The sequence below is a fragment of the Pinus tabuliformis genome, chromosome 3_1 (genome assembly GCF_031772625.1).
Source record: "Pinus tabuliformis cultivar Carrire ecotype Pingquan chromosome 3_1, CPIR1, whole genome shotgun sequence".
Classification (NCBI taxonomy): Eukaryota; Viridiplantae; Streptophyta; class Pinopsida; order Pinales; family Pinaceae; genus Pinus; species Pinus tabuliformis.
The window spans coordinates 422,077,847-422,091,821 of NC_142301.1; the positions used below are offsets into that span (position 1 = coordinate 422,077,847).

A 13,975-nucleotide genomic window follows, 5' to 3' on the forward strand; every position below is an offset into this window, starting at 1 on the left:
TAAATCTTTGTAAATAACAGCCATAATGATAATCTTTCACCGCATGCATTATCGTATGTTTTCTTCACCAAGAAAGTACATCAAATAATCATTTCTATCTGCATGCATTAACAAATTTTCTACTAAGAAAACATATAATTTAAACATTCTTTCACTGCACATAAACAAAGAGTATTACACGAGGTCAACTTATCTCTCTTTCCTTCGACATCTTCGTCGCCATAGCGCATGCTGAGGTCCTGCGAAGACCCATACTCAAGAATCTGGTTAATAGAGGCACATTGCCCACCAACTACATGTTTAGCAGTAAAATCTGTGCTTGTTAAAGATCCTAATTTGTTTGTGCAAGATTTGCACCGATCTGCCCAACTCCCATCAAGCTAACAGAGGTAGCAGAAGACGTCAATCCTGACTGTCAAGACACAGTCCGAGTGGTTAATACCGCAGTTGTACCCATTCCGCTAGATCTAGCTGAGCCTGGTGTCTGATGCCCTAGTGTGCCCGCTCGTGGCGAAAGAACTTCCCGCAGGATCAGTGACAACTTTTCCTCTTACTCGGGTGGGCTTACCAGAAGATGAGGAAACTTTTTCCTTCTTATCTTCGGAGGCCATCCTTCTAATCACGAATGACACGAACGTCTAGCGGATTTGCCTCCGCAGTATGTTTTCCCGAAACTGTAAGCCTCCTCAAATACCGGCGCACAAAGATTGGAATCTGAGTATCGATATTTAGTCGAGTCCAAAGATCAACCCTCAGACTGCTTCCAATGGCCGACAACACGTAAGCTATCGCCATCCCTGAAGTGATCTTTGCCAGTATTTTCCCGTCCACACCAAGACTTCCGTGGAACGCACAGCACCCGCCTTCAATGAAGCGTTAAGGTCCCGAATTTAATGATAACCGCGTCGTTTTATTCGCGCCCCCAACCAACACAAGGCTTCCCATTTAATAATAATCCGCAGCATCCAAACAGAACCAAGAATCAGTTTCCGAAACTAACTAGTAACTATTCATAACTGTTATTTTACGGGATGTTACATACTCCCCCCCTTAACAGGAACACCGTCCTCGGTGTTCGTCTTCCATTGAGAACTTGAGATTATACTCATGATATTACCATTTAAACCACACAAGATGTGATCCTTTCCTTTTAAAATCAACGATTTCATCCCAAGGAAAGACGACAAACAAAATAGTAATGATATAGTCATAAGAAATATCATTAGTTATAAGCATCAATAAACATAAGCATTCGTAATTGCAAAAATATGCAACTTCTAATCGCCACCACTTGGCCCTTATTCATTCATGATAACAATTCTCTGTGTCAACTTACCATTACTTACCATCTATTTCGAAAACCATGAATACTTTCGTGTAAGCATTTTAATAGTGGTTGGAAAACTCTTCATTCCTCCACGGTAAGTAATTCCTGTAATATATGACTAACAAATTCAATCACATTAGTCACTATATTTTGAGTCAAATGAAATACTTTTGACTAGCAATCAATTGTGCAATGCTAGATGATTTCTAAATCACAGTGCTTTTACAAGTACTTAAAGAGCACTAACACTAATCATCAAATGATGAATCACTGCTCACGTGCACACTGAACGAATTCTCACTAAAGACATCCGCAAAGTGCTTCTAGATGTACCAAAAGAGCACCTAGCTCTCTAACCATCAAAACTGTCAATCACTGCATCATTTGGAAATGGTCTTAGCCCCTACTAAGACTTTCACAAGATTAATAAAATGATACAGGAATTAAAATTTCCAATAACTCCTTATTGAACATTAAACTCATTTCCTGTTGAATGTGCATAATATATTTCACACAACTATATATAGAATTTATTTTTAACATCACATACAACTGATTAGTTAATTCCTTTAGCCATGAAAATCACAATAGACTAAAGAATTCCCAACCCATGGGAACTGGTTTCCACAACCAAACCGAGTCATTTTCACATCCAGACAGTTTCTTTGATAGAGACCTTACCAGGTCTAACATGGAATTCCACTGGCCAACCAGCTCAAGAATTCCAGGGAGAGTAAATCTGGGCAGACAAGTACCATCAACCCCTCCGGGCAGGTAGCTGCCATCAACCCAAGGCAATCCAGCCTTTCACAATCCGGGCAGACAAGTACCATCAACCCCTCCGGGCAGGTAACTGTCATCAACCCAAGGCATTCAAGCCTTTCACAATCCGGGCAGACAAGTACCATCAACCCCTCCGGGCAGGTAACTGTCATCAACCCAAGGCATTCAAGCCTTTCACAATCCGGGCAGATAGGTACCATCAACCCCTCCAGGCAGGTAACTGTCATCAACCCAACTATCCGCAACTGTCTGGCATGTTAAATTTCTCTTTTATTACTCTTTCTCAAAGTAATTTACACAATGAACCATATAATCATTATCATTAGCACAACAAACATGCGTGTATATCATGCATTTACACTTAACCCCCAACATGGGTCCACAACATCAAGATTGATGGGAAACATATCCATCATACACGTTGTATGCATGCAAATTTTCCAAATAACATAATTCATGCATATCATATAACATCATTCTTTCTCATTTATAATTGCATTTCACATTGCAGCAATTTATGTGATGAGTTTTCTTGTTGCCATTAAGCTACCACTACTTAATCCCATCAGCAACGTTAGTTATAAATATGCATCAGTTAACACATATTCCATTTCCAAGAATGTTCATGCATACAATATTGTCATGTATAAAAGCATATGCAAATACTCATTAATGTATAAATGTCAACAACAGTTGAGTTAATACTCTCAGCATTCCCAATTTTGCCATAGTCTATTGTTCCAATTCAAATCATCATTAATGGAGTATTATCTCACGTTTACTATGGCTAGCTTGGGTCATGCATTGTTAATGTAATTAAACATAATCTCTCTAACATACAAAGATCATAACTCTATATCATAATGACTAATCTTTGTGCATACCATTGCTTATCATATAAGCCTTTCACTAGCATACTACCATCATCTCATACAACAAACTACATACCTCTTTCTTAAGGAAGTCATTTTAACCTCATTCTTCTATCTTCCGATGTGAGGGTTTCTCAAGATTCCCTTTCAAGAAATTATTAAAGATATCTATCTTTAGGCATAAAAATCAAGATACAAAAAAAAGGTTTACTTATCCTTTATGTATCAAAATCAAGCAATCAACACAACTTATCTAGCAAGACAATCTCTTCAAAAGATTGTTGTCTTCAAGAAAGTTAACATGATCACTTCCTCTATGTACACACAGAGTCATAATTCCAAAGTCACAATAGCCACAATATGCAACATGTGTTCTCCTAACACAATTACCTTACTTCAATGCACATAGTTCTTTTCATGAAACAAGTAAGGATTTTGGTTCTTGTATGAACACTATTCTAATGTGTCTTTAAGGAAAGAACCTCTATTTTTATTTTCAAGAAAATTCTCATAAAATTCCTGCATCTTCATACATGAAGTATGCATACTCTTAGGATGAGACTATATTTATGTATATATGTAATATACTCTTTCCTCAAGAAATTAGAGATGAATATCTATGTGCCTAGAAGCACATCCTTAGTTATCTTTTATCATGCATGTAATGCATAATCATTTCACTAGAACTTAGAAACTAACTAGAATCATAATGTAATTAGCATATATATATATATATATATATATATATATATATATATATATATATATATATATATATATATATATTTTCCAAGAATCTTTTATCAAATAAAGATACATATTTTAATTCAAGCAAACTTGGCCACCTTCCATGCTATGTCCTCAGGACATTTATATACCTCATCCTCTTTTCTCAAGAAGATACTTTGGCTATATTTAGCAAGGATTTTATAGACAAGAGACAAGCATTTCACACACAAGACTCACGTGGAGTCTTTCTAATAGGAACTACCTATTTTCTTTACCAAGAAAACATACCAAATAATCAATCTTTAACTGCATGCCTTAACACATTTCCTTTACCAAGAAAATCTATAAAAGAACCATTCTTTTATTGCATGCATTCAAATACTTTCTCTACTAAGAAATCATATAAAACATTCATACGTGTTCCTCAAGAAAGTGAGCAAGATACTTATCTTATCCTTGGATCAACATGCATAATTAACAATTAACCCACCTTTACCAGAAGCAATTACTCTACTTATGCATTTAGAAGCATAATCTCCTAAGTGTCACACATGCACCAAAGTTACTACTTGATGCTAGATGCAACAACTATCATAACTCTACTATGTGACCATTTCAGAATAATGAGTTCAAGGAGACATTACGAAAATCATTAACATCAACACACTATAGTTATCATTTTTCAACTTCTTAAGCATGGTCAAGGGAATACTCACATGCACATCGAGCGCTATCTAGTCATCCCAAGACTTAGAGTCTTCTGCAAGATTCTAACACTCAAAGCTTGCTCTATCTGGTCATCACCAGACTTAGCGATTTCTTTTTCCCATCTCCGTCTGTCCCTACAGCACGGTCTTCTTCCTTCTCCTCGCTTCCTTTTCCTATGGAAGCATCTATGGTTGGGGAAGGTAGTTAGAGTTTACTGACAACTGTATTAACACAAGTAGTCTATTTATGAGTAATTATCACATGTAATTATACCATGAATGGGTCCTAGAAATGTTACCAACTGAACATGCCTCTACCCTTAACTTCACACTGGAAGGCAACATGCATAAAAAATCCATCATTCCCATAGTAGAGATAAATTCAACCATCATTAAATCGAGGCTCCAATGGTTTTTTTATCTTTCAACAAGTAATGATAACACATACCATGCTAATGGATTTCACTTAATTAGAGGGTAATCATTATTAAATCCATTAAGACATAAGCATATACTATTCATCATGCATTCTCATGGTGAATAAAATTAAGAACTCTTCTCATAAACAACTGGAACTATAGCACAGAGAGAGTAAGAATCTTCACACACATTCCATGCATGTGACATCAATCAACCTTCACTTGTTTTTGAATTGTAATAATCTTATGTCCAATTCAATTAATGCATATAAGTTCTATGGGTTAGTCATACAACACTAACCAATCTCAACTACCAATCGTCTTCATGCATCCATGACAAGACTGAATCAAAAGTTAGTTATGACAATCAAGTCTCGCTACTTGACTCATTGTTTACTTTCAAGTCTAAGGGGGTTCTTCTTATGTCCTTTTAAAACAATTTGTTATCCTATTCAAGGATATTCCCCCTAATTTATATTCATGCATTGGCTCATTAAGTTTTGTTCATTGTAACTTCAATTTTGTTCATTAAATGCATTATTGCCATATTTGCAAATCAAAACTTGGTAGTTGATTGCCACTTCCCTCAATGAGTGTTCAATATTGTTCATGAATGTAATGAGTACTCAATATTGTTCTTAGGTGTGACAAAAGTTTCGTTGTCTTTTATCCTCATCAGGAATTTAACGTTATGAACGTAGTTATGCAACAACTTATTAGTTACCACTTAAAGCAGTTATAAACATGAATCACACCTATCATGCCAAAAGTAGTGTACTACATAATGAATATGTGAATGATTAAACTCATACCTGAGTTAATGCCTACTGATGGCGTACCTCAATATCCTTTCCGCTTACCAATTCCCAAAGGCGCCAGTACTGCAACCTTTGGCTCTGATACCACTTGTCACATACCCCGATAACCTCGCAGGTAAAAGTAGGAGATTAGAATTTTTTATACAAATTACCCACTAGTAATTTATCAAATTCATAACTCCACAATCATCATTAACCATTAGACATAGAGTTCATTAATGCATCAAGTAAATTGCAATAACAGACGGTAAGTTACATAACCATTAACCACCACTGTGGTAGTGTAATAATATAATATATCTCATGAATCCTTGCATCTATTTCATGATTTCCACAACCATATTAATTAATCTATTTCATGATTTCCACAACCATATTAATTAATCTCATGCTTGAACATTATAATCATGCCATCAAATAAAGAGCCATCTACATCAAGGATTCAACGTCATCCAACTGACACAAAAAGGCAATCACATCAATCACACCATGGAACACTGATATACCCTGGAAACCCCGTAGGGTGAAAACCAGCAAACGTTTAATCTTATTATTAAACGCTCGTGAGGGTTTTCACCCCTCACTCAATGGTTTATAAGGGATTCCATCCCTTAACCATTGTCTTAAAATCTTTACAATGAATTATCATTAAGCTATCACATAACTTAGCTAAAGGCTAATACAATTTACATGTAATCTTTTATTTACATACCGCCACATGCAACATTCCTTGTGGCATAATTGTTCCAGCAATGGACAATACTGCAGCTTGACTTCATCTGCATGGACGAATAATCCTTTTTCCTGCCATAATGTTAAACATCACTTTCCTTGGCACCATCTGCCATCGTTTCCTGTCAATGCAGTCATCAACAATCTTGGCAACAAGATTAGTTACAATATTATTCAACAATATTCAACATTTACTCATATGCATGAGCACGCATAACATACTAGCTAACTAGCATATATATACCCAAATAATACTGTTTGACCTCCACAATGTTTACTAATGCATAATTCTCTTTAAGAATTCTAACGCGTTAGCTCATGTAAAACCGAGGAAAGAACCAAAACCAGGTTCCTATTTTCCAAGATAAATCTTTGTAAATTAACAGCCATAATGATAATCTTTCACCGCATGCATTATCGTATGTTTTCTTCACCAAGAAAGTACATCAAATAATTATTTCTATCTGCATGCATTAACAAATTTTTTACTAAGAAAACATATAATTTAAACATTCTTTCACTGCACATAAACAAAGAGTATTACACGAGGTCAACTTATCTCTCTTTCCTTCGACATCTTCATCGCCATAGCGCATGCTGAGGTCCTGCGAAGACCCATACTCAAGAATCTGGTTAATAAAGGCACATTGCCCACCAACTACATGTTTAGCAGTAAAATCTGTGCTTGTTAAAGATCCTAATTTGTTTGTGCAAGATTTGCACCGATCTGCCCAACTCCCATCAAGCTAACAGAGGTAGCAGAAGACGTCAATCCTGACTGTCAAGACACAGTCCGAGTGGTTAATACCGCAGCTGTACCCATTCCGCTAGATCTAGCTGAGCCTGGTGTCTGATGCCCTAGTGTGCCCGCTCGTGGCAAAGAACTTCCCGCAGGATCAGTTACAACTTTTCCTCTTACTCGGGTGGACTTACCAGAAGATGAGGAAACCTTTTCCTTCTTATCTTCGGAGGCCATCCTTCTAATCACGAATGACACGAACGTCTAGCGGATTTGCCTCCGCAGTTATGTTTTCCCGAAACTGTAAGCCTCCTCAAATACCGGCGCACAAAGATTGGAATCTGAGTATCGATATTTAGTCGAGTCCAAAGATCAACCCTCGGACTGCTTCCAATGGCCGACAACACGTAAGCTATCGCCATCCCTGAAGCGATCTTTGCCGGTATTTTCCCGTCCACACCAAGACTTCCGTGGAACGCACAGCACCCGCCTTCAATGAAGCGTTAAGGTCCCGACTTTAATGATAACCGCGTCGTTTTATTCGCGCCCCCCAACCAACACAAGGCTTCCCATTTAATAATAATCCGCAGCATCCAAACAGAACCAAGAATCAGTTTCCGAAACTAACTAGTAACTATTCATAACTGTTATTTTACGGGATGTTACCATAGTGTCTCATTTTGATGCACAACTTTGAAAAAATCTTTTGCTTCTACAAACTTATTCTCTGGATCATAACCTACATTACAGCACACTTTGCAATCAACCAGACACGTACGGTGATGTTACCTGTTTTTTCTCTAATGAAAATATGTTCGATTTTTCTTTCCTGGAAATTTTTATAACAGTCATGTTATCAAAATTATTCTTATCATACTGAATGCATCAGGCTTACTTTCAAAGAAACAAAATTTTATTTTACAAAACTCTGCTTACTTCCAAGTAAGAGCCCTGACGCATGGAAAGGAAATATATTCACATATATTTAATAAACTGCAGAGTGCCCATGTGAGAGAAATACATGACAATGGGCATACATATTCTACAATATGGGCTTCCAGAAACCCTATTCAGATCCCCGTAGAATGTGGAGCAGTATCCCACTACATTGAAACCGCCTGCTCTTCACATGATGCCCCATTTGCTAGTTAATAAATTCCAAGACCTATGACACTAAACTAATTTTGCTCACACCTCTACAGTTATTGCAGACTGAACAAATCCCACAAAATCATGTGGCCTCTCAATGGGAACCCACCTTGTGGAGTTTCCTTCCTTCCTCTCGAGCATATAACACACCTGCTCACCCACACTGTTTGCAGAACCGCTCACAAAAATCTTGTCACACCACACTGTGGCGCAGGTAGCAACATTCATACATTCAGGTAGAAACGCCACAACTTCCCAAACGTTCTCCCCACCATTATAGGTCATCACTTGTTTCTTATGGAAGAAGTACAAATGCCCCAAAGCAGCTACACAGGAACTGGGGCATCCCTCGATACTCCACATATTCTCCACTCTGCTCCAAACGCCTGTATTGGGATCGAATACTTCCGCACTCCTGTCGAATCGACCCTGCGACTCTGTGGCATATCCGCTTATCACAGTGAATTTTCCGTCAATAAAGACGCCATGGCATTCGTCTCGCTCTTGGCTCATGGGAGGCAGAATTTCCCACTTGTCTTCTTCCACATCGTAAGCCTCTGCAGCCAACAAAGCGTTTTTATTCTCATCATGTCCTCCGGCAACATAGATAAGCCCACCAGGGGAAACAGAGCAAGCGAAGAAGGATCGAACCCTGGGCATATCGACTCCCCTGCGCCATATGCGGGAAGAGAAGTCATAGATAAAAACAGAGTTCATTGCCTCCCAGTGGGAGGGATGCCATCCGCCGATCATAACCACTTTCTGATTTACCCAAACACAGTGACAGAAGAGGGGAACCCCATGGGAAAACAGGGGAATTGAAGGGAGGCTATCCCAGGAACCCTGCAGAGGGTTGTATAGAGTTAGCCCATAAGCGGGCGTTCCCAGACGCTTACGTTCCGCTAACTTCCCTTCAGAAATTGCCTGAATCAAACATATCAACTTCTCGCTAGCACCAGAGATCTTTCTGTCCTCATAGAACCGGGGGCTACTCAGCATATCCTTCCAGCTTCTGCAAACAGCTCTGAGGATATCATGTGAGTTGTAAGTCACTCTGAGCAGGCACTCTCGACCGATTTCGTCCGGAAGGTTAGGAATGAAAACCTCCATTGACTCGGCAAACACCTACCTACCAGACCTTCTAACGAGACGGAGGAATTGCCCGGATAGTCAAAAATCGCTGGAATCTGGGCAAAAAAAATTCAAAAAATCCTGTAGAGACAGCGTGTTTTTGATGGTGGAAATGGATGCAGTACCATCAAAAACATCTAAAACATCTAAAATTTTGAAGTTTAACAACTAACTTGGATTTACAAAAATTCTAGCCAGATTTTCTTTAAATATGACTGGAATTTCAATAACTTTCTGAGCAATTCCTCGACCTCGTTAGACTACGGCCCTTCTAATTCCGCTAAACAGAAAGGAAGCCCCCTGTTAAATCAAAGGGATTCATAAACGCTATGCTATGCCCAGAACGATTTAATAGTATAGGAAAGTTGAGATAAACAACTGAAATTTTCTGAGCTTTAATACTGTAAAAAAATAATGGTAAACAACTGAAATTTTCTGAGTTAGAAAAAGCTTCTGCCGATTTAATAGTATAGGAAAGTTGGGATAAACAACTGAAATTTTGTGAGCTTTAATACTGTAAAAAAATAAGGGTAAACAACTGAAATTTTCTGGTTAGAAAAAGCTTCTGAGTACATAGCATAATGCGAAAGCGCGAGCGTATATATACAGAAATGAAGGAAAAGGAGAGTCTGTGCAAGAGCCCCTGAGTGTGTGGTCGACCCTTTGCAGTTACCGCAGATTATCTTAACTTTGGATCTGCCGTCGTTTTCCTTTTAAATTGTGGTGAATTTGTATTTATTTTCGATGTTATGAAAAGGCCGATTTTTTAAAGATTCCCGATGCAATCAAAGGGGCAAATCCTATTTACTGTAGGATTTGAAATCCCGTCCTGACTGCTAAAAAGCTGGTGTACGCAAGAAATCCCGTCCTGACTGCTAAAAAGCCGACGTACGCAAGGTTAAATTGGATGGGTATTTTTTTTTTCTCAACTCTTATATATAAATTATTTTAAAATCATTCTATTTATATTTTTATCATTAAATTGACAAATTGATTGGACAATTCGGTGAATCCACTTTTTAATGTAATCACAGGTATCTTAAAATCATCATATTGATGAATTAAAAATTGGTCTCCCATAACATAAGTTTTATATATATATAATATGTTTTTTAAAATTATCAATAATTTTATTAAATTTTAATTAGCGCAATTACAATAGTAAATATAATTAATATATGTGCAAGGCATTATCTTTTATCAATATATACAAACAAATATATATAACTATTATATAAATTATCATTAAATTAATTCAATATAAGGTAATTTATAACAATAACACATTTATTAATGTAATTATTATTATTTCAATAATATAATTATATGTTTGGGCAAGATATCTATTTATAAATCTAATGCAATACATACACAGAGTGACTTAAACAAAATATGTGCATGTATGTATTTATCACTAATATCATATATGTATGTGTGTCTATATGGCAGAAATTCATAATAGAGAACGACATGGAATGGTGAAATATATTTTAGGGACCTTCATCTAAAAATACAATTAAATTTAAAATTGAAGATTATCGAGATCATATACAAAGATAAATACCGAATCTAAAGAGTAGAATTTCCATAAAGAACACAAACCCTAAGAAAATAAAAACCCTAAATAGCAAACAATAGCCTCTAGAGTTTTGGTGTTTGGAATCGATTTGCAAGAGTTCCACCCATGTTCAAATCTCTGAAGACATCACCCATACACCTATAGTGTAGGCAGAGACAAGCAATATGAAAGTAAGTCCCATCACCAACTCCAACCTCTGGAGTTTTGGTGTTTGGAATCGATTTGCAAGAGTCCCACCTGTGTTCAAATCTCTAGAGGCATCACCCATACACACGTATCGTAGGAAGATATGAGAAAAATGAAAGGAAATCCCATCACCAACTCTGGCCTCTAGAGTTTTGGTGTTTGGAATCAATTTGCAAGAGTCCCACCCGTGTTCAAATCTCTGGAGGTGCCACCCATATGCTTGTAGTGTAGGAAGATACAAGCAATATGATAGCATTTCCCATTACCAACTTTGACCACCAAAGTTTTGGTGTTTGGAATCGATTTGCAAAATTCAAATTTGTGTTCAAATCTCTGGAGGCATCACCCATATGCTTGTAGTCTAGGAAGAGACAAACAAAATGAAAGAAAGTCCCATCACCAACTCTCGCCTTTGGAATTTTGGTGTTTGGAATCGATTTGCATGATCCCACCTGTGTTCAATTCTCTGGAGGTGTCACCTATACGACCGTAGTGTAGGAAGATACAAGCAATATGAAAGCAAGTCCCATCACCAACTCCGCCTCTAGAGTTTTGGTGTTTGGAATCGATTTGCTAGAGTCCCATCCGTGTTCAAATCTCTAGAGGCATCACCCATACGCCCATAGTGTAGGAAGATACAAGTAATATGAAAGCAAGTCCCATCATCAACCCCGATCTCTTGAGTTTTGGTGTTTGGAATTGTTGGAATATAATCCTAACATCTACATTTATTTTTTAGCCTAAGTATCCTTGACTTAGCCACATGCACTAAAAATCATGTTCACACTTGGCTTTTGGTAAACTAGCTCGGTGGACCAACTTTCCCTTAGTTTTTGCCTTTAAAGGCTTAATATTATGGAAATATTGGTCCAACTACTTTCCTAAACCATTTAGAAATCTAAGTGCATGTTCACACCTAACCACACCTCATCCACTTGAGTTATTTTAGGATTGGCGCCCCACACGAAGATTCCCCCTTAAATCAAGGGATTTGGTCCCTCAAACCATTTTAGCATGTTTTAAAGTTGTCTTCATTGGGAAATGCGCTCCTCCTCATGCTTTCCTCGTGGCTGATAGTTGGCATAGGTTGTCTTGAGTTATTGTTGCTATTTTAGGCCTCCCTTTAGCTTTTCTTAGCCTTTTCTAGTTTTTTACTAGTTTTTTCCTAGTTTTCTAGATTTATCAATTTCTATATAACCACCTCCCATTAGGATTAGAGGTTTGGTTGCTCATGTATTACTATGTTCATTAATTTAATACATTGTTTTTATGGAGCAAATTCTTTCTCTCCTCTCTTGAATATCAACAAATTACTTGTGTTTAATTTAACTAGAATTCTAGATCTATCGGAGTTTCTACAGGAATTCTACAGGAATCGAGTTGCAAGAGTCCCACTCGTGTTTTGCCGATCTAGTACATCGAATGGTTATCCACATATATCTATCATGATGCCATCCAAAAATTCAGCAAGAGGTCACATTGGTCGGCCTAACCAAAACTAAGAAAGAAAAAGTTCAAACTCAAGATCACACCAGATTCAGGTAAAAAGTGAAGTACCAAATATCTTATTATGCCACAATAGTCATTGTTTTTTAAACCTCCTTGAAGGTATCATCTAATCTAATTATTGGTCCCTTAGATTTGAGGACGAAATCAGGATTTTACAAAGCAGGCACCATTGTCACATAAGACATGAATGCATGTACTGGTCCAAAAATCCACATAACAAAATGACATACAACATAGAGCATTCTGATTGGTATTGTGTTGGGGAAACAAGCCCTATCAAATAGTTGAATAACATAATAGTGAGTAATCTATCAGGGCTCATGCACTGGAGTATTTAAGAACCTAGAAATTCATGATCAAGCATTTTTTCCCATATATCCAAAACGAAGATGGAAACAAAACAATGAAATGAATCTATTCTAATACCCAACCAACTGAATAGGTGGCCAAAGAAAGAAATGATTTTTAATAAATTAAAGATAGAAGTAGACAAAAACTGAAAAACCATTCAAATACCTTCTATATTATCTGTTGGATATGGTATTAGAGGGAGAATATTATGAGATTACCAAATCTTCCCCATTCATAATTTCAATATTTGAAATTCCTAAGCGCAATTCCAATATAGACCATACCTTCTCTGTAATTATTATAATTATTAAAAAAACCTAATATTTATACGGTTTCAATTTTTTATTATATAGTGGTATTTTTTTTTTTAAATCTATCATATTGTAAGTTTCATCTCTAATAAAAATAATTTTAATTTTAATTCGAATGAAGACTTAAATATATTTAGACATAATGATATGTTGTAGAATTTCAAGGGTATAATCTAGATTGAACTTAAAAGAAAAACAAACTTAAAGTAAAACAAGAATTTTATGACTAGTGCAACCATATAAACAAAAAGGTTGCTAAATGTCAATATGCATCAATCTATAGTAACCATCAAAACATTTACTACATGATACATGTCCCATTATTGAAATTAAAAAAATCATAAAAACAAACTAAATTATAACATTATTTTATATTTATTATTATTAATAATAAACAATTAAAAATTCATATATCGGTTAAGCATTATACATTTAAAAATAATATATTATCATGGAGATTCTTAATCTATAAATATTTTTTATTACAATAACATGGACCAATACCATGGTTTATCAATATCAAATGCCTTGAAAAATTATAGCTCACTTCATATAGCACTTCTTTATATGACATCTTTTCAATTAATCAATTTAATTAAAAGGACAAAAAGGGCATAGCTAATTTGGAGATAA

General features: G+C 36.4%; 1 protein-coding gene across 1 annotated transcript; it reads right to left on the reverse strand.

The window, feature by feature from the left end:
* Positions 1-8,228: 8,228 nt before the first annotated feature.
* LOC149187540 (F-box/kelch-repeat protein At1g80440-like) lies at positions 8,229-9,409 on the reverse strand. Its single transcript, XM_089412839.1, has one exon. The coding sequence runs from the start codon at positions 9,383-9,385 to the stop codon at positions 8,315-8,317; it is 1,071 nt and encodes a 356-aa protein (XP_089268965.1). The 5' UTR covers positions 9,386-9,409; the 3' UTR covers positions 8,229-8,314.
* Positions 9,410-13,975: the final 4,566 nt, after the last annotated feature.

Bases quoted from the DNA above. Each gene is read 5' to 3' on its own strand.
- LOC149187540 (XM_089412839.1), bottom strand. From the start codon at position 9,385: ATGGAGGTTTTCATTCCTAACCTTCCGGACGAAATCGGTCGAGAGTGC.